Source organism: Coregonus lavaretus (genome assembly GCF_964263955.1).
Source record: "Coregonus lavaretus genome assembly, contig: HAP1_SCAFFOLD_47, whole genome shotgun sequence".
Lineage (NCBI taxonomy): Eukaryota > Metazoa > Chordata > Actinopteri > Salmoniformes > Salmonidae > Coregonus > Coregonus lavaretus.
The window spans coordinates 1,930,590-1,957,184 of NW_028161510.1; the positions used below are offsets into that span (position 1 = coordinate 1,930,590).

General features: G+C 40.5%; 1 protein-coding gene across 1 annotated transcript; it reads right to left on the reverse strand.

The window, feature by feature from the left end:
* Positions 1-17,324: 17,324 nt before the first annotated feature.
* LOC311120569 (uncharacterized protein) lies at positions 17,325-19,913 on the reverse strand. Its single transcript, XM_084195159.1, has 2 exons — positions 19,556-19,913; positions 17,325-18,800 (listed from the first exon to the last, which is right to left on the reverse strand). Exons 1-2 carry the CDS (start codon positions 19,746-19,748, stop codon positions 18,043-18,045), a joined length of 951 nt encoding a protein of 316 aa, XP_084051285.1. The 5' UTR covers positions 19,749-19,913; the 3' UTR covers positions 17,325-18,042.
* Positions 19,914-26,595: the final 6,682 nt, after the last annotated feature.

A 26,595-nucleotide genomic window follows, 5' to 3' on the forward strand; every position in this document is an offset into this window, starting at 1 on the left:
CCTCAAAATTGTCAAAGACTCCAGCCACCCTTGTCATAGACTGTTCTCTCTGCTAGCGCACGGCAAGGGGTACCGGAGTGCCAAGTCTAGGTCCAAAATACTTCTCAACAGCTTCTACCCCCAAGCCATAAGACTCCTGAACAGCTAATCATGGCTACCCGGACTATTTGCACTGCCCCCCCACCCCATCCTTTTTACGCTGCTGCTACTCTGTTAATTATTTATGCATAGTCACTTTAACTCTACCCACATGTACATATTACTTCAACTACCTCAACTATCCGGTGCCCCCGCACATTGACTCTGCACCGGTACCCCCCTGTATATAGCCTCCCTACTGTTATTTTATTTTACTTCTGCTCTTTTTTTCTCAACACTTTTTTTGTTGTTGTTTTATTTTTACTTTTTTGTTAAAAATAAATGCACTGTTGGTTAAGGGCTGTAAGTAAGCATTTCACTGTAATGTCTGCACCTGTTGTATTCGGCGCATGTGACCAATACAATTTGATTTGATTTGATTTGTACTGGCACAGATCTACTAATCACAGCACTCCTTGACCCATCTTCCTCTACTTTCTTCACTGCCTCAGCATAAGACGACTTCTGCACTACTCTAACCCTGGAAACCTCAACCTGCCTCTCTCTCACCGGACATTTCTGATCCCCAGCCCCATGGGTACCCCTACAATTAACACATACCACTACTTTCCCCAATGCTACACATTCCTTTGTCTCATGCCCTTCTGCACACCTAGGAACCTCTCTCCTACACGCTGCTGCCACATGCCCATAAGCTTGACAGCTGTAACAATGTAATGTATTTGGATAATGACTAGATGCTCATGTCTCCACCCTAAGAATGGGAGTCGTTGTTCCAAAGGTGGGAAGGAAGGTGACAAGCTTATGTCTGCATATTAAGCCTATAGAAACGCATTGAATAACGCTGTATTCCCGCGTGGACATAATTTATGTTGGAGAGAGTGAAACCTCTTGCAGTGCCTCTTCCTCACTGGCAGGGGCTTTTCTAGGAGTTGAAGACATTGGAGTCTGTAGGGGAGTCTGGGGGCATTCTCCCCCGGCAAAAAAAAGAAGGAATTTCAACAGCTAAATGCATGAATTTGGTACACTTTGAGATGAACATTGAGAGATTAGAACTTTGAGAGATTAGATCTTTTTCAGGTCATTTGCACCTTCCCACCTGCCACAGGAGAAACTGCCAGTACTCAATTACAGTTGCTACGGTGGGTCTCTCTATTCCGGAACACTCTCTACTCTCTACTCTGGAACACATGCTGTACATCTACAGTGTATTGCCAAAAACCACTCAACAACTTCAAACATAGACTCTGACTTGTCCAATGAGGCAATCTGATTGTCTGGGATCTTTTTATTTCAGCTCATGGAACATGGGACCAACACTTTACATGTTGCATTAATAATTTTGTGCAGTGTAATTAGAATCTATAGAGCAGCTTGAGGTAATACAGTCTACTGCAGGGTTCCCCAACTGGTGGCCCGTGGGCCAAATCTAGCCCGCCAGCAATATTATTTGGCCCCCCAAAGCCCCCCAAATTAATAATGAATATTTTTTCATTTAAACAAATTATTATAATAAAGAAATCTCAGACCCGAGATGCAAAAACTCCCAAATGCAATGTCCCAAGAAGGAAGTTACCCTACCTAAATAATACAATAGTTACATTTTAACTTCATTCAATAGGAGGTGAACAGCGCCTGGTGCTGAAAATATAGCTAAGTTGTTATGCAAGTGTTGCATAGCAACAGATGGAGAAAACCTACACCAGTCGAGTAATTCATTTCAACAATAATCTTCATTTTAATTTGACTTTACAAACAGCAAGAGGATGTTGTAAGTCGCTCTGGATAAGAGCGTCTGCTAAATGACCAATTATTTATTTATATTTATCTATTTGGAGTCTATTTCTTCAGAGTCCTATATAAAATAACTTAACTGGCTGAGGTAGGCTATAAGGGTTTACAGCATATTTCACAATAAAAAGAAATATGGCATAATAGAAGTGGGATTTTTTTTAAAAATTAGGCCTACTTACAATTACAACTGGCCAAAAATGTAGCATCCTACCTAAAACAATCATTTAAAGAATAAAAGGCTATGTCTGCATCTGAATGCCTGTATCGGGATAGCCTGCTCCTGGAACTACAGAACAAACAGAAAATACTGTCAGCTTGAGACCTAAATATCCCTGGATAAGCACTCACAATAATGTTAGTATTTACTAAATACAGTCAAATAGGCCACTAAGTTACTTACTCAATGGGAAAAGTTGCATTTCCCTCGGACACAATCTTGTGGATGTCGCGTAAGATTTGTATTTATTATGGATTCCTGGGGTCTGACAAAATTAAGGCAGTTATACACTTTTAAAAACATTACAATACATTCATAACAGATTTCACAACACACTAAGTGTATGCCCTCAGGCCCCTACTCCACTACCACATATCTACAACACAAAATCCATGTGTAGGTGTGTGTTTAGTGCGTATGTTATCATGTGTGTGTATGCATGTGTCTGCGCCTATGTTTGTGTTGCTTCACAGTCCCCGCTGTTCCACAAGGTGTATTTTTATCAGTTTTTTAAATCTGATTCTACCTGTTTTTTTTAAATCTGATTCTACTGCTTGCATCAATTACCTGATGTGGAATTGAGTTCCATGTAGTCATGGCTCTATGTAGTACTGTGCACCTCCCATAGTCTGTTCCTCCACTTTGATCCAGGAGAGATTGACATTGATATTAATGTTTGCTCTCTGTGTACATCCAAGGGCCAGCCGAACTGCCCTGTTCTGAGCCAATTGCAATTTTCCAAAGTACCTCTTTGTGGCACCTAACCACATGACTGAACAGTATTCCAGGTGCGACAAAACTAGAGCCTGTAGGACCTGCCTTGTTGATAGTGCTGTTAAGAAGGTAGAGCAACACTTTATTATGGACAGACTTCTCCCCATCTTAGCTACTGTTGTATCAATATGTTTTGACCATGACAGTTTACAATCCAGGGTTACTCCAAGCAGTTAAGTCACTTCAACTTGCTCAATTTCCACATTATTTATTGCAAGATTTAGTTGAGGTTTAGGGTTTAGTAAATTATTTGTCCCAAATACAATGCTTTTAGTTTTGAAATATTTAGGACTAATTTATTCCTTGCCACCCATTCTGAAACTAACTGCAGCTCTTTGTTAAGTGTTGCAGTCATTTCAGTCGCTGTTAAGTGTTGCAGTAATTTTAGTCGCTGTAGTAGCTGACGTGTATAGTGTTGAGTCATCCGCATACATAGACACACTGGCTTTACTCAAAGTCAGTGGCATGTCGTTAGTAAAGATTGAAAAAAGTAAGGGGCCTAGACAGCTGCCCTGGGGAATTCCTGATTCTACCTGGTTTATGTTGGAGAGGCTTCTATTAAAGAACACCCTCTGTGTTCTGTTAGACAGGTAACTCTGTATCCACAATATAGCAGGGGGTGTAAAGCATAACACATATGTTTTTCCAGCAGCAGACAATGATCGATAATGTCAAAAGCCACACTGAAGTCTAACAAAACAGCCCCCACAATATTTTTATCATCAATTTCTCTCAGCGAATCATCAGTAATTTCTGTAAGTGCTGTGCTTGTCGAATGTCCTTCCCCATAAGCGTGCTGAAAGTCTGTTGTCAATTTGTTTACTGTAAAATAGTATTGTATCTGGTCACATTTTTTCCAAAACTTTACTAAGGGTTGGTAACAGGCTGATTGATCGGCTATTCAAGCCAGTAAAGGGGGCTTTACTATTCTTAGGTAGCGGAATGACTTTTGCTTCCCTCCAGGCCTGAGGGCACACACTTTCTAGTAGGCTTAAATTGAAGATATGGCAAATAGGAGTGGCAATATCGTCCGCTATTATCCTCAGTAATTTTCCATCCAAGTTGTCAGACCCCAGTGACTTGTCATTGTTGATAGACAACAATAATTTTTTCACCTCTTCCACATTCACTTTACGGAATTCAAAATGACAATTCTTGTCTTTTTTTTATAAATTTCATGAACCTTGTTTCTTAAGCTACATATGTTAATGTGTGCTAGTTTGAGCACTTTTCTGGGATGCTTGCTTGTTTTCATTGCTTCACTGGGAAGCTTAGCAGAATTAGATATTCTCATGTTCTTTATGTTAGTGCAGGGTGAGCTGCACACAGTGGACTTCCTACTAGGGCACACCGCCTCAGTGCTAACTGAGCAGCATAAATCTGGTTCGTAGGCACATGATTGCTGCATACAATAGCTGTAGGATCAGCAGAGGCATACAGGTCAGTTAGAGGGACATACATTAGGTTACTTACATTGTGTCTACCAATGCCCCTGGTATAATGTACATTTGCTAAAGCATTATGATGACTCAGCGACACAATGGTAGGGATTAACTGAGCTGGGCTTGGGTCGTTGATAAGTCATTGTCTCAACGCAGCCTTTATAATGCTGTGAAAGGATCCAGGAACCCAAATGATTTGGGTGGATCCCATCCTCCTTATAAAACTTGTTTTGTTTCCAAAAGGTATTGAAATTGTCAACAAATGTTACACCCATTGAGCTGCAATAATCACGTAGCCAGTTGTGAAGAGAAAGAATCCTGCTAAAACGTTCAACGCCACGATTCAGAGTGGGCACAGGGCCAGATATGATGGGTCTTTTATTAGTGTCAATCAGCTCTTTGAAATCCAGTTTCAACTGTTCAGAGCTGCCCTTCATAATGTCATTAAAACCCACATGGACTACGATAGAATCGATGTCCATCTCCTGACGTAGTACATTCGGGAGCAGCTTAGTCATGTCATTTACTCGAGCTCCGGGATAGGACATTGTTTTTGCACCGGGAACGGGTGTGATTTTGATGCGCAGGCAGTCCTCGATTGACTTATGTGAAAGCCGGTTCCTGTCGTGAGTCTATATCGCGTTCATAGAGGAAAAGGAGGACTCGCAGGTGTAAGTCAATCCAAACATTCTTAGCACATAAAATGCAAGTTTCTTTATTGTGCTGTATTCCACTGAGCATGCCACCTAAAACGTACACAAGGATTCGGCACTCATGAGCGCATCCCTGATTTGGCTCGAAGTCTGGAATTCAATCAGCTCAGTTTGAATTGTGGCCTAATCCAGCGAGGGTATCGTTTTCTTAGCAAGGGAGGAGAATTCTCCACCTGGGCTGACTGTGAGAGGATCACGTACAAACGCAATGATATCCTTGGGCATGCTGTAGTCTTCAAATCTGGTGGAGAGGTTGTCCGTCAGCTGCTTGATGAAATCTTCCATCACCGCTGTGACAATGCTGCGGCCTGGTCCCTCTGCCTGTCGTTTCTTCAGTGTGCTGAACTGCAGTAGCCTTCTAGATGACAAGTCCAAATCGATTAACTCAAGCTTCCTAGTAAAGGCCTCAAGTTTTCCACCATGTCCACAACTGTTTTCCCTCTTCCTTGTAACTGGAGATTTAACCCGTTTAAGTGACAGAATATGTCAGCCAAAAAAGCAGTGTGTGTAGCTTGCAGTTAACGCTTCAATGTTTCTGCACAACAAGGTGAGTCCAAAAATGATGTAATATGCCAGGGAGATGTGTATACTATAGCTAAGAAAGTAATACTAAGTGTATGTTGTGTAGTAAGCTGTTAGTAGCCCATGTGCCTCACCCTAATAATTTGGTCCCTTTCCCCCTCATAATTTAGCCTACTGTTCTGACTTGGTGGTGCACATGTAGCCTATAACCTGTTTTAGAGAAATGTAATCATCGAATATTGTAAGAGCTTTCATTGTCTGCTTATATGCCCCCTTTATTTATCCTACGATTCTGACTTGGTGTATAGGGAGAATACTGTAAGAACGGCCCATGTTCGGAATTCTGTCGCTGTACATTTCAAAAGTGCTAAACAAATAGTTATATTGACTACATCCGGCCTAGCTCGCTCATTAATGCCTTAATCGAAATGACGGATTGCCTCTTATCAGCTTGTCGTCCCCTTATGCCATAGTATGTACATCTCAATTGTCATTAGAAACCACATTTGTTTAAGCAAGTCAGCCATATCAGGTATGTTTTTTTAAAAGGCAGTAAATGGGGCTGAATGAACTGTTTCGCTGCCTGACAAGGTTCCACTGATAGCCAGGTGTAGCAGTGGTAAGATGTTGGGACTGCTATTGGGAAAGCTTTATGTAGGCCCTAACAATTTGTGGGCACCATTTGTCACCGTTATAGTGCAATTAATGTACTGTTTAGTGTTGTGGCTTTGCTCCTTTTTTTGCCCCCCAAGATTTAAAATCGCCACTTGTCGAGCCTCTGTCTGGGGTGGGAAGGCCACTTTGAAAGTTCCATGCTTAGATTCATAATGACGTCCGAGATTGAATGATTTGCAAACAGCAACATTTTCTTTGCAAATGAGAGACACTGGCTTGGCATTGGGAAAATATGGTAAGGTGAACGCATATCTCTCTGTACATTCTTCCCTGAAACTTAGATTTTCATTATCCACCTTTCTTTTGATACTTTTTGAGAACAACACAGAGAAATAGACAAAATAATATTTGAATAGAGATATGATTTTATGAGCGTAATCAGATCGAAATTATTATGTTATTGTCACTGAATTTATTATGTACTAGTCTGGTGTGTTAAAAATGTTGTTCAATTTGTAGTGTAGGCTAATTAATTGTGCTAATATTATATACTAATTATGTTCTGGCCCGCCGACTATTAGCTCAGAAAGAATTTGGCCCGAGGACAAACCTAGTTGACATCCCTGGTCTACTGTGTTCTCAATCCACCTCTGTTCTCTCTCCATCTGCTCTCTTCTGGCACTTTCTCTGTCTCGTCTGTTGATGTCTGTGTCTTGTCTGTTGATGTCTGTGTCTCGTCTGTTAATGTCTGTGTCTTGTCTGTTGCTGTCTGTGTCTTGTCTGTTAATGTCTGTGTCTTGTCTGTTGATGTCTGTGTCTTGTCTGTTGATGTCTGTGTCTTGTCTGTTGATGTCTGTGTCTTGTCTGTTGATGTCTGTGTCTTGTCTGTTGATGTCTGTGTCTTGTCTGTTGATGTCTGTGTCTCGTCTGTTGCTGTCTGTGTCTCGTCTGTTGATGTCTGTGTCTTGTCTGGTGTCTCTCTCCATCATCTACTCTTCTGTTGCTGTCTCTGTGTCTTGTCTGGTGTCACTCTCCATCATCTACTCTTCTGTTGCTGTCTCTGTGTCTTGTCTGGTGTCTCTCTCCATCATCTACTATTCTGTTGCTGTCTCTGTGTCTTGTCTGGTGTCTCTCTCCATCATCTACTATTCTGTTGCTGTCTCTGTGTCTTGTCTGGTGTCTCTCTCCATCATATCTTATTCTGTTGCTGTCTCTGTGTCTTGTCTGGTGTCTCTCTCCATCATATCTTATTCTGTTGCTGTCTCTGTGTCTTGTCTGGTGTCTCTCTCCATCATATCTTATTCTGTTGCTGTCTCTGTGTCTTGTCTGGTGTCTCTCTCCATCATCTATTCTTCTGTTGCTGCCTCTATGTCTTGCCACACATATACCCAAATGTATCTGATCTTACATTGAGCCTCACCTCTACCCAGTGGAGCATGGAGATCTATTGTTTCATGTTTTAGCACCCTTTTGGCTATTTGATCTACAAGTTCACAGAATAATTCAACCGCAGAGTTTTACCTTTGTTCTACCAGCAGCACAAACAATGACGTAATGCTCGTATAATTAGTTTATTTACCTTTATTTTATCAGGCAGGTCGATTAAATACACATTCTTAACACCTTATTCACAATGACAGCCTGGCAAAAAATTTGGAAACCTTCTACATAAAAGCCTGCATTTTAACAAATTACAATATCAATAACTGATTCAAAAGACATTCCATTTTAATCAATGGCCACCTTTATTGTGCTAATAAGAAAATGCAATAAGTTATTTATGAAAACAAATACAGCTTTCAAGACAATGTTTTTTAAGACCAATAATGAAAAATAGTATGTTGAAAATATTGGTCTGTAGACCTGTCTGTAGGACCTGTCTCAGTTAAAGTGGGTTGGCACTGATTCATTAAGGTCTCTACTAACCAATATGTTTACTTGATGAGAGGGACTGTGTCCTACATACTAACCAATATGTTTACTTGATGAGAGGGACTGTGTCCTACATACTAACCAATATGTTTACTTGATGAGAGGGACTGTGTCCTACATACTAACCAATATGTTTACTTGATGAGAGGGACTGTGTCCTACATACTAACCAATATGTTTACTTGATGAGAGGGACTGTGTCCTACATACTAACCAATATGTTTACTTGATGAGAGGGACTGTGTCCTACATACTAACCAATATGTTTACTTGATGAGAGGGACTGTGTCCTACATACTAACCAATATGTTTACTTGATGAGAGGGACTGTGTCCTACATACTAACCAATATGTTTACTTGATGAGAGGGACTGTGTCCTACATACTAACCAATGTGTTTACTTGATGAGAGGGACTGTGTCCTACATACTAACCAATATGTTTACTTGATGAGAGGGACTGTGTCCTACATACTAACCAATATGTTTACTTGATGAGAGGGACTGTGTCCTACATACTAACCAATATGTTTACTTGATGAGAGGGACTGTGTCCTACATACTAACCAATGTGTTTATATCGTATCTGAAGATTATGCCTTTGTTAAATGTTTTTCATGACGAAATGGAATGTTGGTTGTTCAGGCCAGAGGGGGGATGTTTTATGATGTTATTTGAAATGTGCCGCTTGGAGGGTGACGCCCGAGGGGAGACTGGTGATTGGCCAGAAGAGGGGGTAACCCTTATTTTGGTATTGTCTATATAAGAAGGGTTTTAGACAATAAACCCCAGAGCAGCCATTAGAATTGGAGGACACTGCTCTCCAGACCTTGCAAGTCTGTTACTCATGCTGAAGCTTGTGATCTGAATAAACCTTATGATCAACGTTCAGTATGAGCAGACTCCTTTTGTTCATCAGCAATGACGACCACCATTCATCATATACGACAGAATGGCGAGCTTGCCAGGAGGGATGATGCAATCCTTCTTTGCTGCATTTGGAGTCGCCAAGCTAACTCAAGCTGACTTTGATTTGGAGTCATGACCCGACTAAACACAGCTAAGTTGTTGGTTTTGTTACTGCTTATGTACACTGGAGGAATGTACCCTTACGACCGTGTTTCGGGTGGCGTTATGGTTGTTGACTAGGAGTCTGGAAAATTTCTAAATTTGGTTGATGGGTAAACGGTAAATAATTTTAGAGCAATCGATGGTAGAGATATGAACGGCAGATATTGGCAGAATGAAGTCAGGAATACGTATGCATTTTAGGGCACCGTGAATACGGAAAAGACCTCTTGATCGAGGCGATTCTTTAGGAATGGGCCACAAATCCTGGACTTAGTTAGATTGGGTCAGGTTGATTCCTTAAGCGGGAATTATGAAGTGAATGGTTGTATTTATGTTATACTTCTTCTATAGCCGACGGGAGATATGTTGGGGATAACCGCTTGATATGAGATTCATCTTTCAAGGCAACAAAAAGTTAGACGGGGAGATAATTGCGATGATGATGATTTGGCCACGGTGCGGGATGTTCATTTGTGTTGTAGGCCGCAGTTAGCTGGAGGCTAGGGCTAAGGCTGGATTGTTATGGGTCACGTGGTACATCGTGGCTAAATGCTAATGCTACATGCTAATTGTGTTTTGTGCCACGGTGTACCTTAGGCTAAGCTAAATGCTAATGTTGAAGGCTAATTGTGTTGCGTGCTACATGCTAATGGATATCCTTAGAGATTCCATTGCGATGGACTAAAGTCTCTTAAACTTGTCACTGTCTGTAAGTCAGGTTGTATGTTTTGTGAGCGCTGTTAAATGTTGGTTGACTAGGAGGGGAACGAAAGGTACAGCTGGACTGTTATCCATTTAGTGGAGGTGAAAACGGGTTTTTGAATGGATGTGCGCATGCGTTTAATTTTGCGACACTACACTACAGAAAGGGGAGTTTATGGCACGAGATTAGGGAACGTTTTGTTTTACGGCACTAAACGACACCACGAGGGGATGCTAAAACTCAAGCATGAGGTTAAAATGATATTTGCGCATGCGTGGGATTCTGCAAAACAACACATTGATTAAACTGCAGGGGGAGACAGAGGAACACAGAAGACGGAACAAATACGCATAAAGAGATTTTAACACGAATCTTATAAGTTTAAACGGCGGTGGGTTAAGATGAAACTTGTTTTGGGACCTATTGAATTTATAAATTAAATATATTATAATGGATTATAATGGATTGAATTAAATAATTAAATAACGGATTAAAATAATGTTTTTGAGCGATCTATTTAGTTCTGAGTTTAGTCTTAGAGTGAATAATGTAGAACGAATGAATATTGAATGGTTGGAAATACTCAGTGATGGCATTAACTACTAAAAGCTGTTCTTGTGTCTTTGTCCCTTGTCATGAGAGACAGGAGAGAGGGGGAGCGAGGAGATACAGGAAGTGATCACGTGACGCGGCAGAGGATCAAGTCAAAAAGGTTTTGGTACTGATTATGGTTACAAAATCTTTCCCTAACAGGATATGTGATGTTATGACCATTTCGCATAGGCGTGGCAAACTGATTCATTAAAAATTGCATTTTGGAGGCTATGTGCATCACTGGGGTTTAATTACAGTTGGGTTGGGAATCAAGGACTGACATTATTCTTTAAATTTAAGATAATTAGGTGCTTATAGTGCAAGGGCCTATAGAGCAAGGGGGTTTATGGGGATTGTAGTATTGAAGGGTTAGAGGCTTTGTTTTTGGGATTGCTTGGGAGTTGACTAATTTACTTGCATTTGATGGGTTGTGGTAATATAGTCAACACTAATGGATAAATTGGGGACATAGGATATAGGAATAAAAATTGGTTTTAATTATTCATGATTTTTAATTGACTTATTTGGATTTATTTGGAGTTGTTAGGTTTATATTAATAATTTAAGGGGGGAAGCCTACATAGGCTATATAGTTTAAAATAAGATAGTTCACAATAAAGGAATATAAAAGGGTGTTACAATGGGGAAAAAGATATCAGGACTATGAAAGTCATTACACGGGTTGAAATAGGGGTAATCCTTTAATTAAAGTGTTGCTAGGTTATCCGGCAAGTGAAACAAAAGTTGCCCTTCATTCTCAAACAGAAATTGATAAAATATGTCAGCGATAAGATAGGTTTAAAAAGTAGAGCTTAGGGATGTTTATTCTCAGCTTACAATGATCATCCAGGAGTGATTATTGCATCAGAAATATAGATAATAGATAGGGTACCCGCAGAAATAACGATGAAGATGAATCCAGAAGACGGAAGAAAATGAGATGTCTGGAACGTGAAGGAGAAGAGGATGATGAAGATGAGAGTGATTGATGAGAGGTCATGGGTGGAGGTGACTCTGTGATCAGAGGGAAGTGGCAAGAGAGAAAAGAAGAAATGGATACTAGAGATTTGATCTCTGATGAAAGTTGAAGGTACAAGAGCAAAGAAGAAATGGAGAAGTGGAAGAAGTAACACGACTGGATGAAGACCTCAAGAATTGAAGGAGAAGAATAATACAGTGAGGCCAAAGGAAAGGCCACTGGTAAGAAGATGATATTTCAAGAACAGAACTTAGAAGATAACCTTTTGAAGAATACTGATAGGTCCACAACGAGAAGAACCGGACGAAGAAAACTCAATCAAATACAACTTATAACTGGTGGTGGAGAAGAAGAAAAGAAGTGTTGGTTATGAAGAATCAGAGTGAATCAAATCAACAATCACTGTTACAGCTTCAACTGAACAATATCAAATGCAATTGTATCAGTCAAGGGGGGTACCAGGTGTTATATCCACAGCCAAGGTCTGGACAGACACAGAATTGGAGAGGAAGAGAAAATAGCCAACAATTGAAGTAAAAACAACCGACCATTAGAAGTGATAGTGAATAGGGGAAAAACTTATCTGGGTTCAGTCTAAAGAGGTTAAACATATCACTCTGTAAAATAAACTAATTAGGTTAGGATAGGGATTGGAAGTAGTAAAACAGTTTAATTACTCTTAAGGAATCAATTGAGCTCTGCTATAGAAGTCAAATAGGAATTAAAAGAGACAATATACCAATGACATTGTGGGAAGAGATGCATGGTGTAAATTGAAGTGTTCAATCAGAGGCACACTAGACGACTGACTGTCTGGTAGAATATTTTAAGAAGTAGGGTTTTTTGGGAATCATTTGCTTAAAAGATAATATCATAGGAAGGATGATAATGTATTAGATTACCTGTTAGACAATCTGTCTGGGAAAATAAACTTAATAGAGTGACTGTTATTCTGGGTTACATCCTGACACAAAGAGATTTGAGGTTAGGCTAAAGGTGTTTAGTCGGTTTTGCCAAGTCTGTGTGTAATGAGTCAGAAGCAGGTGGGGAACTTTCCCAATCACATAGTCTAAACATTTGGTGGTAGGGGATTTTGTGAAAATCAGGGGAAAAGGTTTTAAATGTTATGAGAGAAAAGATTAGATTAAAATAAGTTAGGAGTAGATTAGGGTTGAAGGAACTCTGAGACAGTAAGCTAAGTTTTAACGTTAGTAGTAAGAGAGAGAGAGAACAGTAATGAATGACACTTTAGAATAGGAAGATCAAGGTAATTGTGGGTACCTTTTGTTATAATCAGAAGGTTTAAAGTTTAGAGGTAGAACTGAAAGGGGGAAAAAGTGACACTAGTGGTGATGGATGGAAGTACAAGTAAAGAGTTCAGAGCTTTGGGAAAACTAGGAGTAAATAAGGACATTAACACTTCAGTCTATTATAACAACAGTGAGAAGCAAGTTAACTCTTTCAACATTGATAGGTATTAAAGTCATAAATATATCGCATTTGATTATAAGGGAACCAATACAGCACCAATTTTAGGGGGAAAAATACTTATTAGGGTTTAGGATGGGGACGTTTCTCCCATATGGAGAGATAATTATGGAGAATAAGTGTTGTTATCAGGACCAGGAGTAAAAGGAGGTATAGTTTAGAAGAGGGTTAGGAGTGACTGTTCACTTATGTTGCGTAATGTTATAGAGAAAGGTTAGGGAGAATATATGTGTACTTATCTAGTGCAAGCATTAGAAGTTGTTCCGGTTAAGAATTATGGGTTAAAGGGCTATGTAATTCGTAAAGTGATGCCTATAATGGAAGATTTGAAATCTGTTGAAGCTTCCGCAGTCACCGAAGGAGTTCAGGAAGAGTAGATTACAGTAGTCACTCCAACAGTAGATAAGACACAGAGGATAATGGGAATGGGAACTTTTGCACTAGAAGTAATTAGGGTTGATACAGCAGCTAAATCAACTACTTTAAGGGTAACTTTGGAAGGGATTAATGATACGATGTAGGGAGTATGACATCGACAACAACTTTGGAAAGAAATTAATGACTCAGGAGTTTATGTTACGGATGGAGAGGGCTGTCAATGATAGTACGAATAGGATTAAAATAGGAGAGCAGATAGAAACAATATAGATTAATCTGAAATGGAGAATATAGATTCATCATGGAAGCTGCAGGATGGGGTCTTTTGATTTTGATGACAGAGGGGGGGGGTATCTGATCAGTACTGCTCGTTCCTCTGTTGTGAAAATTAGAGATAGATTAACTCATTCTGGAAGAATCAGTGAGGAATCTTGGGGGTTGATGTCTGTTGGGGATGCCAGCCCAAGACGTGTTGGACGGTTGCGCAGCCTCTAGCGGGTCTGGGTCAGGGTTATGCTTTGTCATGACTGTGGTATCGGCAACAGTCATTGACAGATAAAATAATGTAGTTGTCAGAACAGTAGGGTTTAAGTGTTCTTGGGTAAAGGGATTACCCTATGGGAATTGTTCAATGGGAAAGGAAAATCAGGTAACAACGGAACCCTGAAGTATTCAGGTGAAACAGTGAGGATAAAAGTTGTTGTTGTTCTAATAAAACATATGAGGTAAGGGGTATGTTTATGGGAATATCAGAGTGTGATGAGTATAGGATAACCTTGGATAAGTATGACCTTAAGGGTAGTAATGACAAATAATAGGTTACTTTTTATATATCAGGTAGTAAGAAGAGCAGGACTTTGATGGTTAAAAGATTAGCTTTTGACTGACAATGTGACTATGGGAATTTTAGAGATATTTGGTGGGTTTGTGATGATAGAGTATATTCTTACCCTATGGGGGATAGGATGTTGTTACAGGTCAACGTTTAAGCTTCCATATGAGGTTTTTACCATTAAAAGAGGAGTGGTACCAACACAGAAATTTGAAACTAGAGTTCAAAATAGGATGAAAAGGGACATGTCATAGTCTTCAAGTCTATCATTGAAGGATAAGGTCAGGGAGAAGGGGGGACTTCATTCATGGTATGGTGTAACATTTGGGAAGATAATATTGATAAATATTAGTTATACTTTGAGTCCAGATAGTTCAGATAATATCACTGGGGTTATAGATGCATTATAAGGGATGTGTTTGGGAGATCTGAGAATTTTTGGTTGCAAGATCAATTAGGCCAGTAGGGGCAGTGATGGGTCAGATTTTAGTTTCAGCTTTGATAACACTGTGATGTTTGTAATTTGTTACTGATCTTTGAGAAAGTTATGATATTGAGATAGGTTGGAGAATGATGCCTGGAGACAACACTCAGATGCCGGTGTTGACTGTTCCGGATCTGGAGGAAGATGGATGGACTACTGATGGATAAATATCATTTTGATGATTTTTCAAAAAAAAAAAATTATTTATTTTTATTTTTATTTTTTCAATATTGGGGTGATGTTGGTATGATTTATGAATCAAAGGGGGGAATAGGTTTATGTGATTCATGCATCATTTATATATCATTTTTTAAATTCTTAGGTGAAATTGAGGTTTAATTTGAAAGTGTTTGTTTTGCAAAAGATACTGTTTGGTCGTTTATTTTCTTGTCATTCCAGAAGCATTTGGGAGAACATGTGGAGATTGGAATACTCAAACAAAGACAATATGAAGGGACAATATGACTGGAGGAGATGAAACAAGGAGGGTGTGGCTGATTCCATCATCAACAAGTCCATTGGAAGAGGACACTACAGGGAGATGAAGTGTAGTGGACTACATTCCAGTGTTGGCAATGAAATATAGACATGTGTAATACATAATTGTGTCATATTCTTAGGTATTGATTTTAGTAGAATGATGTTTGATGTTATTGAATGCAGATGAGGATCTTAGATGCTTTTGGTTATTTCGATGGGGTTTAGGGACAGAAGGTCTAGGAAGGGAGAGATTCATTGTACGATTCGATGGGTTGACCAGCCGTACAATGGATATTTATGGATAGGATTTTGTTTACATGTGTATTTAATTACATCATAGTTTCAAATGCATTTACATGGTTAATGAGGTTATCTGGAGTACCGACGGTGGTTGCCTGGGGCAGAGGGACCGTGAGAGAATTTTACTGTCTTGATTGATATGGATGGATGGCTGCTGGACAGTTTTTCGCTCTTACACTCCATAGAGATTTCTTCATATATCATAGTAATGTATTTACACTCCATAAACAGGTATTTCATAGAAAGGTATTTACACTCTAGAGGAGAATGTGTTTGGTTTAATGTTAAAGATACTCAATGAGATAAATGGTTAATAGTCATAATCTTATTCTGTTTGTTTTCGAGACGTTTATTTCGTCTCGAAAGGGGGGAATATCGTATCTGAAGATTATGCCTTTGTTAAATGTTTTTCATGACGAAATGGAATGTTGGTTGTTCAGGCCAGAGGGGGGATGTTTTATGATGTTATTTGAAATGTGCCGCTTGGAGGGTGACGCCCGAGGGGAGACTGGTGATTGGCCAGAAGAGGGGGTAACCCTTATTTTGGTATTGTCTATATAAGAAGGGTTTTAGACAATAAACCCCAGAGCAGCCATTAGAATTGGAGGACACTGCTCTCCAGACCTTGCAAGTCTGTTACTCATGCTGAAGCTTGTGATCTGAATAAACCTTATGATCAACGTTCAGTATGAGCAGACTCCTTTTGTTCATCAGCAATGACGACCACCATTCATCATATACGACATTTACTTGATGAGAGGGACTGTGTCCTACATACTAACCAATATGTTTACTTGATGAGAGGGACTGTGTCCTACATACTAACCAATGTGTTTACTTGATGAGAGGGACTGTGTCCTACATACTAACCAATGTGTTTACTTGATGAGAGGGACTGTGTCCTACATACTAACCAATGTGTTTACTTGATGAGAGGGACTGTGTCCTACATACTAACCAATATGTTTACTTGATGAGAGGGACTGTGTCCTACATACTAACCAATATGTTTACTTGATGAGAGGGACTGTGTCGTACATATCCAGCAGCACTTTATACTCTGCCGCTTCCATTGTCCCCCCATGCGATACAATGCAACTCAGCAAAAAAAGAAACGTCCCTTTTTCAGGACCCTGTCTTTCAAAGATAATTGGTAAAAATCCAAATAACTCCACAGATCTTCATTGTAAAGGGTTTAAACACTGTTTCCCATGCTTGTTCAATGAACCATAAACATGCACCTGTGAAACGGTCGTTAAGACACTAACAGCTCACAGAAGGTAGGCAATTAAGGTCACAGTTATGAAAACTTAGGACACTAAAGAGGCCTTTCTACTGACTCTGAAAAACACCAAAAGAAAGATGCCCAGGGTCCCTGCTCATCTGCGTGAACGTGCCTTAGGCATGCTGCAAGGAGGCATGAGGACTGCAGATGTGGCCAGGGCAATAAATTGCAATGTTCGTACTGTGAGACGCCTAAGACAGCGCTACAGGGAGACAGGACGGACAGCTGATCATCCTCGCAGTGGCAGACCACGTGTAACAACACCTGCACAGGATCGGTACATCCAAACATCACACCTGCAGGACAGGTATAGGATGGCAACAACAACTGCCCGAGTTACACCAGGAACGCACAATCCCTCCATCAGTGCACAGACTGTCCGCAATAGGCTGACAGAGGCTGGACTGAGGGCTTGTAGGCCTGTTGTAAGGCAGGTCCTCACCAGACATCACCGGCAACAACGTCGCCTATGGGCACAAACCCACCGTCGCTGGACCAGACAGACTGTTAGTCACATGTCTGTGGAACTTGTTCAGTTTATGTCTCAGTTGTTGAATCTTGTTATGTTCATACAAATATTTACACATGTTAAGTTTGCTGAAAATAAACACCGTTTTTTTTTGCTGAGTTTATATGGAATACACCGTGGCCGGTAGAGAACAAAACGTTACTACCCGTCTCAGGTAAACTGAGTTGGAAAATACAAACATGTTTTTTAAGGGGCCTGTGTCTACATATCCAGCAGCACTTTGTTCTCCACCATAGAGGTGGATAGAGGGCTCACAAGCAGCACCACTGAGAGTTTTCATAGAGGTGGATAGAGGGCTCACAGGCAGCACCACTGAGAGTTTTCATAGAGGTGGATAGAGGGCTCACAGGCAGCATTTTCATAGAGGTGGATAGAGGGCTCACAGGCAGCACCACTGAGAGTTTTCAACATTTTGAAGTAGTCAACTAGGTGGGACTTACTATTGATTGATTGATTTACTGTGGAAAAACAAGCACTGAGTACAACCCAGGGGACAACACGTTAAAGCAAAAATCACTTGGAAGGATCACATAATTTCATCCAGGTCAGCAGGAGGGATCAACCGAATGAATTATACTCCTGAACTAACGTTCCGTAACTGCAGGTGGCAGTAAATCACAAACCTTGGCATTATACATTATCAAAGTAGATGGTGATGTGTACATTGGGTTTATTTGCTACCTTCCAATACACTCATAGAAGATATGGACTACTTTAAAATGGAGATCGCCCTCAATGTTGCTTCCCAAGCCCGTACTGACACAGCATTGCAAGGACAGGACAGCGTGCCTTTACATTCCTATGGAGTTAGCTTATGTAGCCTCTTCCTTCACTTCTCTCTCCTCTACCTCAACTTCTCCTTCTTCTTCCTTAATGTGTATCTGTTCTCCCTCCTCCTCTTTGACAATCACATTGAGAGTACATGTAGGTTTCTCTCCAATGTGTCTTAACTGATGATTCCTTATGTTTGTTGCCCAACTGAAACTCTTTCCACAAAGTGTGCAGTGGTAAGGCTTCTCCCCTGTATGTACTCTTTGATGTTCCTTAAGAACTGAATAATAATCGAAGCTTTTCCCACATTGGGTGCAGTGGTAAGGTTTCTCTCCACTATGTACTCTCTCATGTCCTGTAAGTTTTACTTTCTCACTGAAACTCTTCCCACATTGGGAGCAGTGGTAAGGCTTGTGATTTTTCTGATGAGTCTTTAGGTTTCCTAGCTGACTGAAACTCTTCCCGCAAAGAGAGCAGTGGTAAGGCTTCTCCCCAGTATGTACTCTCTGATGGTCCTTAAGTCTTCCTGAATGATTGAAGCTCTTCTCACACTGGGAGCAGGGGTAAGGATTCTCTCCACTGTGTATTCTCTGGTGAGCCTTTAGTTTGCTTGGTGTCTGAAAACTCTTCCCACATTGAGGGCAAAGGTAAGTCTTCTTTCTTTTCGGAGTTTGTTTGTGTGATTTGTGCCGAGATGGATAAATACAACTGTCACTACAGCAGGGGAGGGGCTTCTGTCTGCGTTTTCCTGATGCTGTGGAACAGGGCTTGCTGTCTGAGCCTGGGTTCGAGCTCTCTCCTGTGAGAAAATGAACACACATGGGGTAAGAAACCGAGAGAGGAACAAAGGCTTTTGGGTTTAAAAATGCAGGATTCAACATTAATTTGGTGGGATGTGAGCATTTTATTTATGTATTATTAGGATCCCATTAGCTGTTGGGAAAGCAGCAGCTACTCTTCCTGGGGTCCACACAAAACATAATACAGAACATGAATAGATAAGAACAGCTCAACGACAGAACTACATCAATTTTTAAATGGCACATGTAGCCTACATATCAATACATACGCACAAACTATCTAGGTCAAAAGGGGAAGAGGCGTTGTGCCTTGAGGTGTTGCTTTATCTGGGTTTTTTAAACCATTAACAGAGCATTGAAATAGACTTTACATGGGGCTTGTTGTTTTGCATCACACAGAGATGATGCAATTGTCAAATTACAATGCATTGCACAATGGTGAGTACTGGGCAGACATTTTTGTTTTGGCACTTTCCCTCCCTGCCACATTCAGAAGCCTGAGGGGTTAACTACAAAGCAGAATCAATGAGTTAGCCAGCCAACTTGCCTAAATATTCTGAAATAACTTGAAGCTTGATATTGGCATTGTCTAATTGACTCAACAACCCAAAACACACATCTAAGTTTGGATTTCTTAATGAACCAGAAAATCAACTGTAATTTGGGGTTGTTTATCAAAGTTAGCTGGTTAACTCATTGATCCTGATTTGTATATCCCTCTAAACCAAAGAGGATGTTGTTAGCCTGAATTTACCTGAGTCAACGGAGTCACTGTATCCGTCCTCGCTCTCTCCCTCCTCCTCCTTGATTTCTCTCTCCTCCTCTTTGACAATCACATTGAGTTCCAGTGTTTGACTGCAGTCCCCCAGCTTCACTGAGACCATCTCTGGACCCTGCTGTGAGCTCCTCTGGGCTGGAACACCACAGCCAGAACCCGGTTCAGACATGGTAGGCTAGAAGTGGATCTAAAAGAGGAGACCCAAAGAGTTCAGGGTGTACTCTCTGATGGTCCTTAAGTCTTCCTGAATGATTGAAGCTCTTCTCACACTGGGAGCAGGGGTAAGGATTTTCTCCACTGTGTATTCTCTAGCCTACCATGTCTGAACCGGGTTTCACAAACCTAGATCGTGGGATATTTCCAAAAATATAAAATATATGTAGCTAAAATAGCTACCACATCTCGTCCAACAGGGATTAGCACAAACCGGTAGCCAGGTAGTTTAGCAACGGTTGGTCAAGCTAATTTAGCTAGTTAGTTACCTAGCTCAGCTAGCTTATTCCTCGCTAGACATTTTACTCACAATGCAACGATAGCTGGCTAAGTATAAAAAGACACACTTCAACTTTCCATGAATTTTGTTAGCTACACAAACGGGTTGGATTTGAGTGTTATCCTAGCTAGCTTGGATAACAACAAAGCCAGGCCGCGGCAACCACTAACGATTCATGGAATGCGTTAGTTACAGACCCAACTACAAGCTCACATTTAAAATGTAAGCAGTAGGCTACCTGATACTAATTTCCTTTATCTACTTGTTTGGTTGAGGAGAACGTGATGAGATCCAGTGAGAGCGCAAGCAGAATCACTCATCCACCTGCCGACATCAGCGAGTCGTCAGCAATATTAAAAATGTACTTCCGGGTCACAGAATTACTTTCCAAATAAAAAGTCCCCCACGTAATAGTAGAAAAGTGCCAACAACCTGTATTTATTCATGATATATGAAAAATAATTGTCTAAACATTAACAAGTATTCCTATTTATTCACATTTAAGTGACATTTGCATTACATTTGTGTTTTAAAACAAGGTCAAATAAATGCCCCCAATGCATATCACTGTATATGAAATACATATTGGCTTGTAGAGCAAAAACTATTGGAGGTATTGTAGGGAATAATCAGTAGGGTCTGTAGAATGTATATAGGGTACCTTTTCATGGGGCACTAAATTATACGGCGTGGTGCTGGCCTTTTACTCCACCCAATCCATTGGTCACAATGCAAATCACTGCATTGTGACCAAAGCAGTGTACAAAACATTAAGAACACCTGCTCTTTCCATAACATAGACTGACCAAGTGAATCCAGGTGAAAGCTATGATCCCTTATTGATGTCACTTGTTAAATCCACTTCAATCAGTGTAGCTGAAGGGGAGGAGACAGGTTAAATAAGGAATGTGATGCCTTGAGACATGGATTGTGTATGTGTGCCATTCAGAGGGCAAGACAGAAGATTTAAGTGCCTTTGAACGGGGTATGGTAGTAGGTGCCAGATGCACCGGTTTGTGTCAAGAACTGCAACACTGCTGGGTTTTTCACGCTCAACAGTTTCCAGTGTATATAAAGAATGGTCCACCACCCAAAGGACATCCAGCCAACTTGACACAACTGTGGGAAGCATTGGATTCAGCATTCCATGCCCCGACGAATTGAGGCTTTTCTGAGGGCAAAAGGGGGTGCAACTGAATATTAGGAAGGTGTTCCCTAATGTTTTGTACACTCAGTGTATATGTGACCGACCGGCTCAAATCGGTCTTATGTAGCAAAATTTGAAATGGTGTTTTATACATTGGCTAAAAGTGGAGACTCAGAGCTACAAAATTTATATCATACACTACAGTTGAGGAACAATGGGAAAGTAATTTTGCTTTGAAAGTTGATAAACTTGTAAACTCACTTTGGAGAAAATGGCCTTTGAATCTTTTGGTTCTACTACTGGAGAGCCCTTCCTTGTCTAAACCCATTCAGCATCGTTCACACCCTCTTAAGCTTTAGCCCCACCCGTCTCTTTAAGGGTCGATCAGAGCATTCTGTACTAACAACAGAAGTCAATCACCCAAGCTAACTTGCTAGCTACTTCCAGAAACAAATGACAGACCAGCTCACTGAACATTACTCGCCCTAACAGAGCTGGTTAGGCTGTTATGTTATCCAGAGCGTTGGTGACTGCAACTGTGCTGTCAGATTGTCCGTTCGTAAATTGAAAACGTGTTGGCTCTCAGAGCGCTCTGGCCGATGAGTTAACTGGCTAACGTTGGCTAGCTACTTCCAGACACCATTTTACTCGTCCTAGCAGAGCTGGTTAGGCTGTTTTCATGTTATGCAGAGCATTGGTGACTGTAACTGTGCTGCTGTCAAAAATTTAATAACGCTTTTTTGCCGATGTTTACTGACACCGGCCATTTATTATATGGCGTCATTAAATGGGGCACTGAATAATACGGAGTGTTGCTGGTCTTGTTGTTTTTTTGTTTGTTTTTTTACATCATTTTAACATGAGTTTTGCAAAGCTGCAAAAAAGTTTTGCCGCGGACTTTTATTTTAAAGACAAAATCCGAAAACCTTAATGTGGATAGGATACAAGTGGTCCTCTGTAGCTCAGCTGGTAGAGCACGGCGCTTGTAACGCCAAGGTAGTGGGTTCGATCCCCGGGACCACCCATACACAAAAATGTATGCACACACGACTGTAAGTCGCTTAGGATAAAAGCGTCTGCTAAATGGCATATTATTATTATTATTATTATACAGCTAGTGTTGCTGCCATGACCCTAATCCTGCCGACTGTGTTCGGTCTGGATTTGTGAGCATCATATCAGCATAGTAGTTGTGCATTTTTTGGCGTCTGACAGAGACATCACTTTTTTTAAAGTCCGTTGCTGCAAATAGGGAGTTTTTGCCCCGTCCCAAGTATTAGTAACTGCATGGGTGTGCTGCGTTCTTAACCAAGTGGGAACATGGAATTTACCACACACGACTGGGAAAAATCAACTTGAACAGCCCTCCAACTGGTAATTACTAGTGGGGAAGCTCCTCTATCATCTGGAGCTTCCACTTCTCCCACATGCTGACCTCTGACGTCACCTACTAAGGAAATGACCCCAATAACATAATTAAATGTAACAACAAAACACTATTTATAAAAAGCAATCTATTAATACGTTTTTTAATCACTATCATTACATTTACATTTTAGTCATTTAGCAGACACTCTTATCCAGAGCGACTTACAGTTAGTGAGTGCATACATTTTTTCATACTGGCCCCCCGTGGGAAACGAACCCACAACCCTGGCGTTGCAAGCGCCATGCTCTACCAACTGAGCTACACGGGGCTATCATTTGTTTACAAGAATGATAGCTGTACTTTTAGTTTATGGTTTACTCAGCTTGTTGGCCATTAGCCAAGGCATTTCTTAACATGTTCAAATCACGTGAACGCATCCAACTGGTAATTACGACTTCACAACTGGTAAATTCCCACCTTCTACTTGGTTACGAACGCAGCATTTTCTGTGTCTGGAGGGGAACCTTTTCAGGGGAACACATCTCGTGAGGTCATTAAGTAGGAGGATCAACAGTGATGGGTGTGACATCAGCGCTCTGTTATTGGTTAACTGGCCGCAGGTTAGTTTAATGTTTACACAGCAGGTTAGGAGAACTAATGCAGCAGGTTAGGAGAACTAATGCAGCAGGTTAGGATAACTAATGCAGCAGGTTAGGATAACTAATGCAGCAGGTTGGGATAATTAACGTGGGTAGTTATGAGAATGAGACTTAGGCTAGGAAAAGGGTTAGGGTTAGGCTAAGCTAAAATACTACAGTTGTCAACAATCGACTTGCTGTGCAGCCCCATCAGACATGCAAAACGGTCGAGTGGCAACAAATCTGCCCAATTAGCTCATTGGCTTTCCAAACTCCCACTTCTGTTGATCCTCCCACTTCTTTAGCAACGCCCACTTATAGACACTGGGCCAATTTGGTTATGCTGAGCCACGGGGCTCCGGTCATAGGCCTGTCGAACAGTAATCTGCGCCACTCTCTCTGTCATGTTGTCAACAAGGCAGCATGGTATCGTCCAGAAACATACAACATCTCTTTTCCATAAAATAAATGTTAGAATTTTCTAACATGTTTTCATTGGGAAGGCAGATCGTGTTTTTATCAAAAGCAATCCCTTTTGCATTGGGAAAACACAGAATCCTAGTAATTACTATACGTGCTTAATTACATCACTTTTGTTTTGAGCCGACTTTGCTGCAGGCTTTGAACTTGGCACCTGGCTCAAGCCCAAGAGGTAGTCCGGTTCCAAATTGAATGTAATCCATTTTCAGCCGACGCAAACACGCCTACATGGGCGCCAGGGCAGGATTAATCGAACCCCCTCACACTTCCAGTATGCAGTTACCGCCCCTCCAGGAAACCTCTTTCTCAAAGCTAAGGATCCGGATCACGTTCTGTGTCTCTGCTCTACTCATTCTGAAACCTCTTTCTCAAAGCTAAGGATCCAGATCACATTCTGTTTCTCTCTGCTCTACTCATTCTGAAACATCTTTCTCAAAGCTAAGGATCCGGATCACGTTCTGTGTCTCTCTGCTCTACTCATTCTGAATGGAGAATGGTTCTGAATCAATGTCAGCAGGATCACACAATGATACTATTCTACATAACAGAACCCAATATCATAGTGTAACAGGTCAAAGAATTACAGATTTTTGCAACCGTTCATTTTCTATTTCTTATTTTATTTTGTGAGTTGATTTCACCAAAATATTGTATTGTTCAGCATTTCATGTAGTTTACAGATATTGGGAGAGTTAGTTGTGTAAGTGTGCCCTCTAGAGTGTTGGTTTGGTTCTATGCGGAGTTGTCTCATGATTTTCTCAGTCTGCATTCTACTCGACTGAGGGAGGTATGTGTTCACTTCGGCGTGATATAAACTTGATATACCTGTTAAAACTAAAACGTTTCAGTGCACATAGTAACTTGTATGTATATTATATGATGAGTGTACGTACATTTAATCAAGCTGTGTCGTGAATTTAGCTATTTTTGAGTGTTTGAGAAATTGCTAACTTAGCTAACCTCGTGTTTTGTTTAGCTGTAAGTTAGCAATCGTCATTCTATCCTCTTGTGTTGAAGCCCACGTTGTTCTTTTTATGTTAGGCGGATTCTGGTCGAGGGTAGAGTTTTGAACATTTTCTCTCCTTGATGTTGAACAGGTATGTATTCCCTATATCAGGTTAAAAATATGTGTTCATTTAAAATGTTTTCATGTATTGATTAGTGTTTAATGGCACTGAAAAGCTCAAATGTGAAGGATTACATGTTGCTTCGTGCATATTACTGTATGTATTACCTATTTGAAAGATGGTTTATGTCATGTTGCACAGTATTAATGTAAAGGCTAAAAGCTCAGAGTTTTTGGCAGAGATAACATGCAATATGACACATACATAAGATATACACCAGATGCGATGTTTATTTTCCAATTATGTTGTATTTTATTCCTTGTATTTTTTAATGTGATTATACTGAGTCTGCATTCTACTCGACTGAGGGAGGCGGATTCTGGTCGAGGGTAGAGTTTTGAACATTTTCTCTCCTTGATGTTGAACAGATTGAGAGAGTTGTACACAATAAAGTGCCTTCAAGTACGCCAGTGTCTTGTCTTCAGTGCACCGGAACACAACGCAGTAGTCGGCAACGAGCAGACCGCGTCGGCTACAATAGCATAGTAGGTTATAACGTTACTGTAGACAAAACACCCCCTCTTTTATTAGGAGATTTTAGGATGATTTTGCCAATGGTCACATTTTTCTCTCATGACGACAAAACTCAACAACGAGCCACTATAGGCAATAGGTAACTCAACAACGAGCCACTATAGGCAATAGGTAACTCAACAACGAGCCACTATAGGCAATAGGTAACTCAACAACGAGCCACTATAGGCAATAGGTAACTCAACAACGAGCCACTATAGGCAATAGGTAACTCAACAACGAGCCACTATAGGCAATAGGTAACTCAACAACGAGCCACTATAGGCAATAGGTAACTCAACAACGAGCCACTATAGGTAACTCAACAACGAGCCACTATAGGCAATAGGTAACTCAACAACGAGCCACTATAGGCAATAGGTAACTCAACAACGAGCCACTATAGGCAATAGGTTATGTGCTTTTATTGAAACAAAAGATGGGTTCGTTTGTTACCTCCATCTGCTCTGAAGTTGATTCACTGTACATCATTCAGAACACTGTCGGCTACTTTAAAATAACACTGTACATAACTCAAGGGGCCCCGTGTAGCTCAGTTGGTAGAGCATGGCGCTTGCAACGCCAGCGTTGTGGGTTCGATTCCCACGGGGGGCCAGTATGAAAAATGTATGCACTCACTAACTGTAAGTCGCTCTGGATAAGAGCGTCTGCTAAATGACTAAAATGTAAAATGTAAATGTAAGAAGATCTAAGACTTGTAGAATTATATTTTACGATTCATGTTGAGAAATGTGAAAGGAGGTTGAGCACAAATGTAGAATACTGTCATTATGGCTGCGTTTACAATGGCAGCCCAATTCTGAGCTTTTTTTCCCCATTCATTGGTCTTTTGACCAATCACATTAGATATTTTCACATCAGATCTTGGCTGCCTGTGTAAACTCAGCCTATGATCCTACATTGATTCAGCTTTGATCTAACTGTATTAAACAAGCACCACTCGGGTCCCAGAAAATCCAGAACAGCAGCCACTCCATAAAATAAATGCAAATAGCTTTTATCAACTAAAACAAGAAAGCCCATTTCTATCTTCAGCTATCTGCAGGGTGATGTTATATTATTCCAACAATGCAGTGTATAGCTTCTCTTATTCTTATGATTTATTATCACTATGATACAATACTGACTTTTCATGGATAAAGACAATCTACCAACATCATCCACCTTCAATGAAGAAGATTACAGTTTGTTTGCATTTATTATTCAATTAATGGATTCTTTACAATAT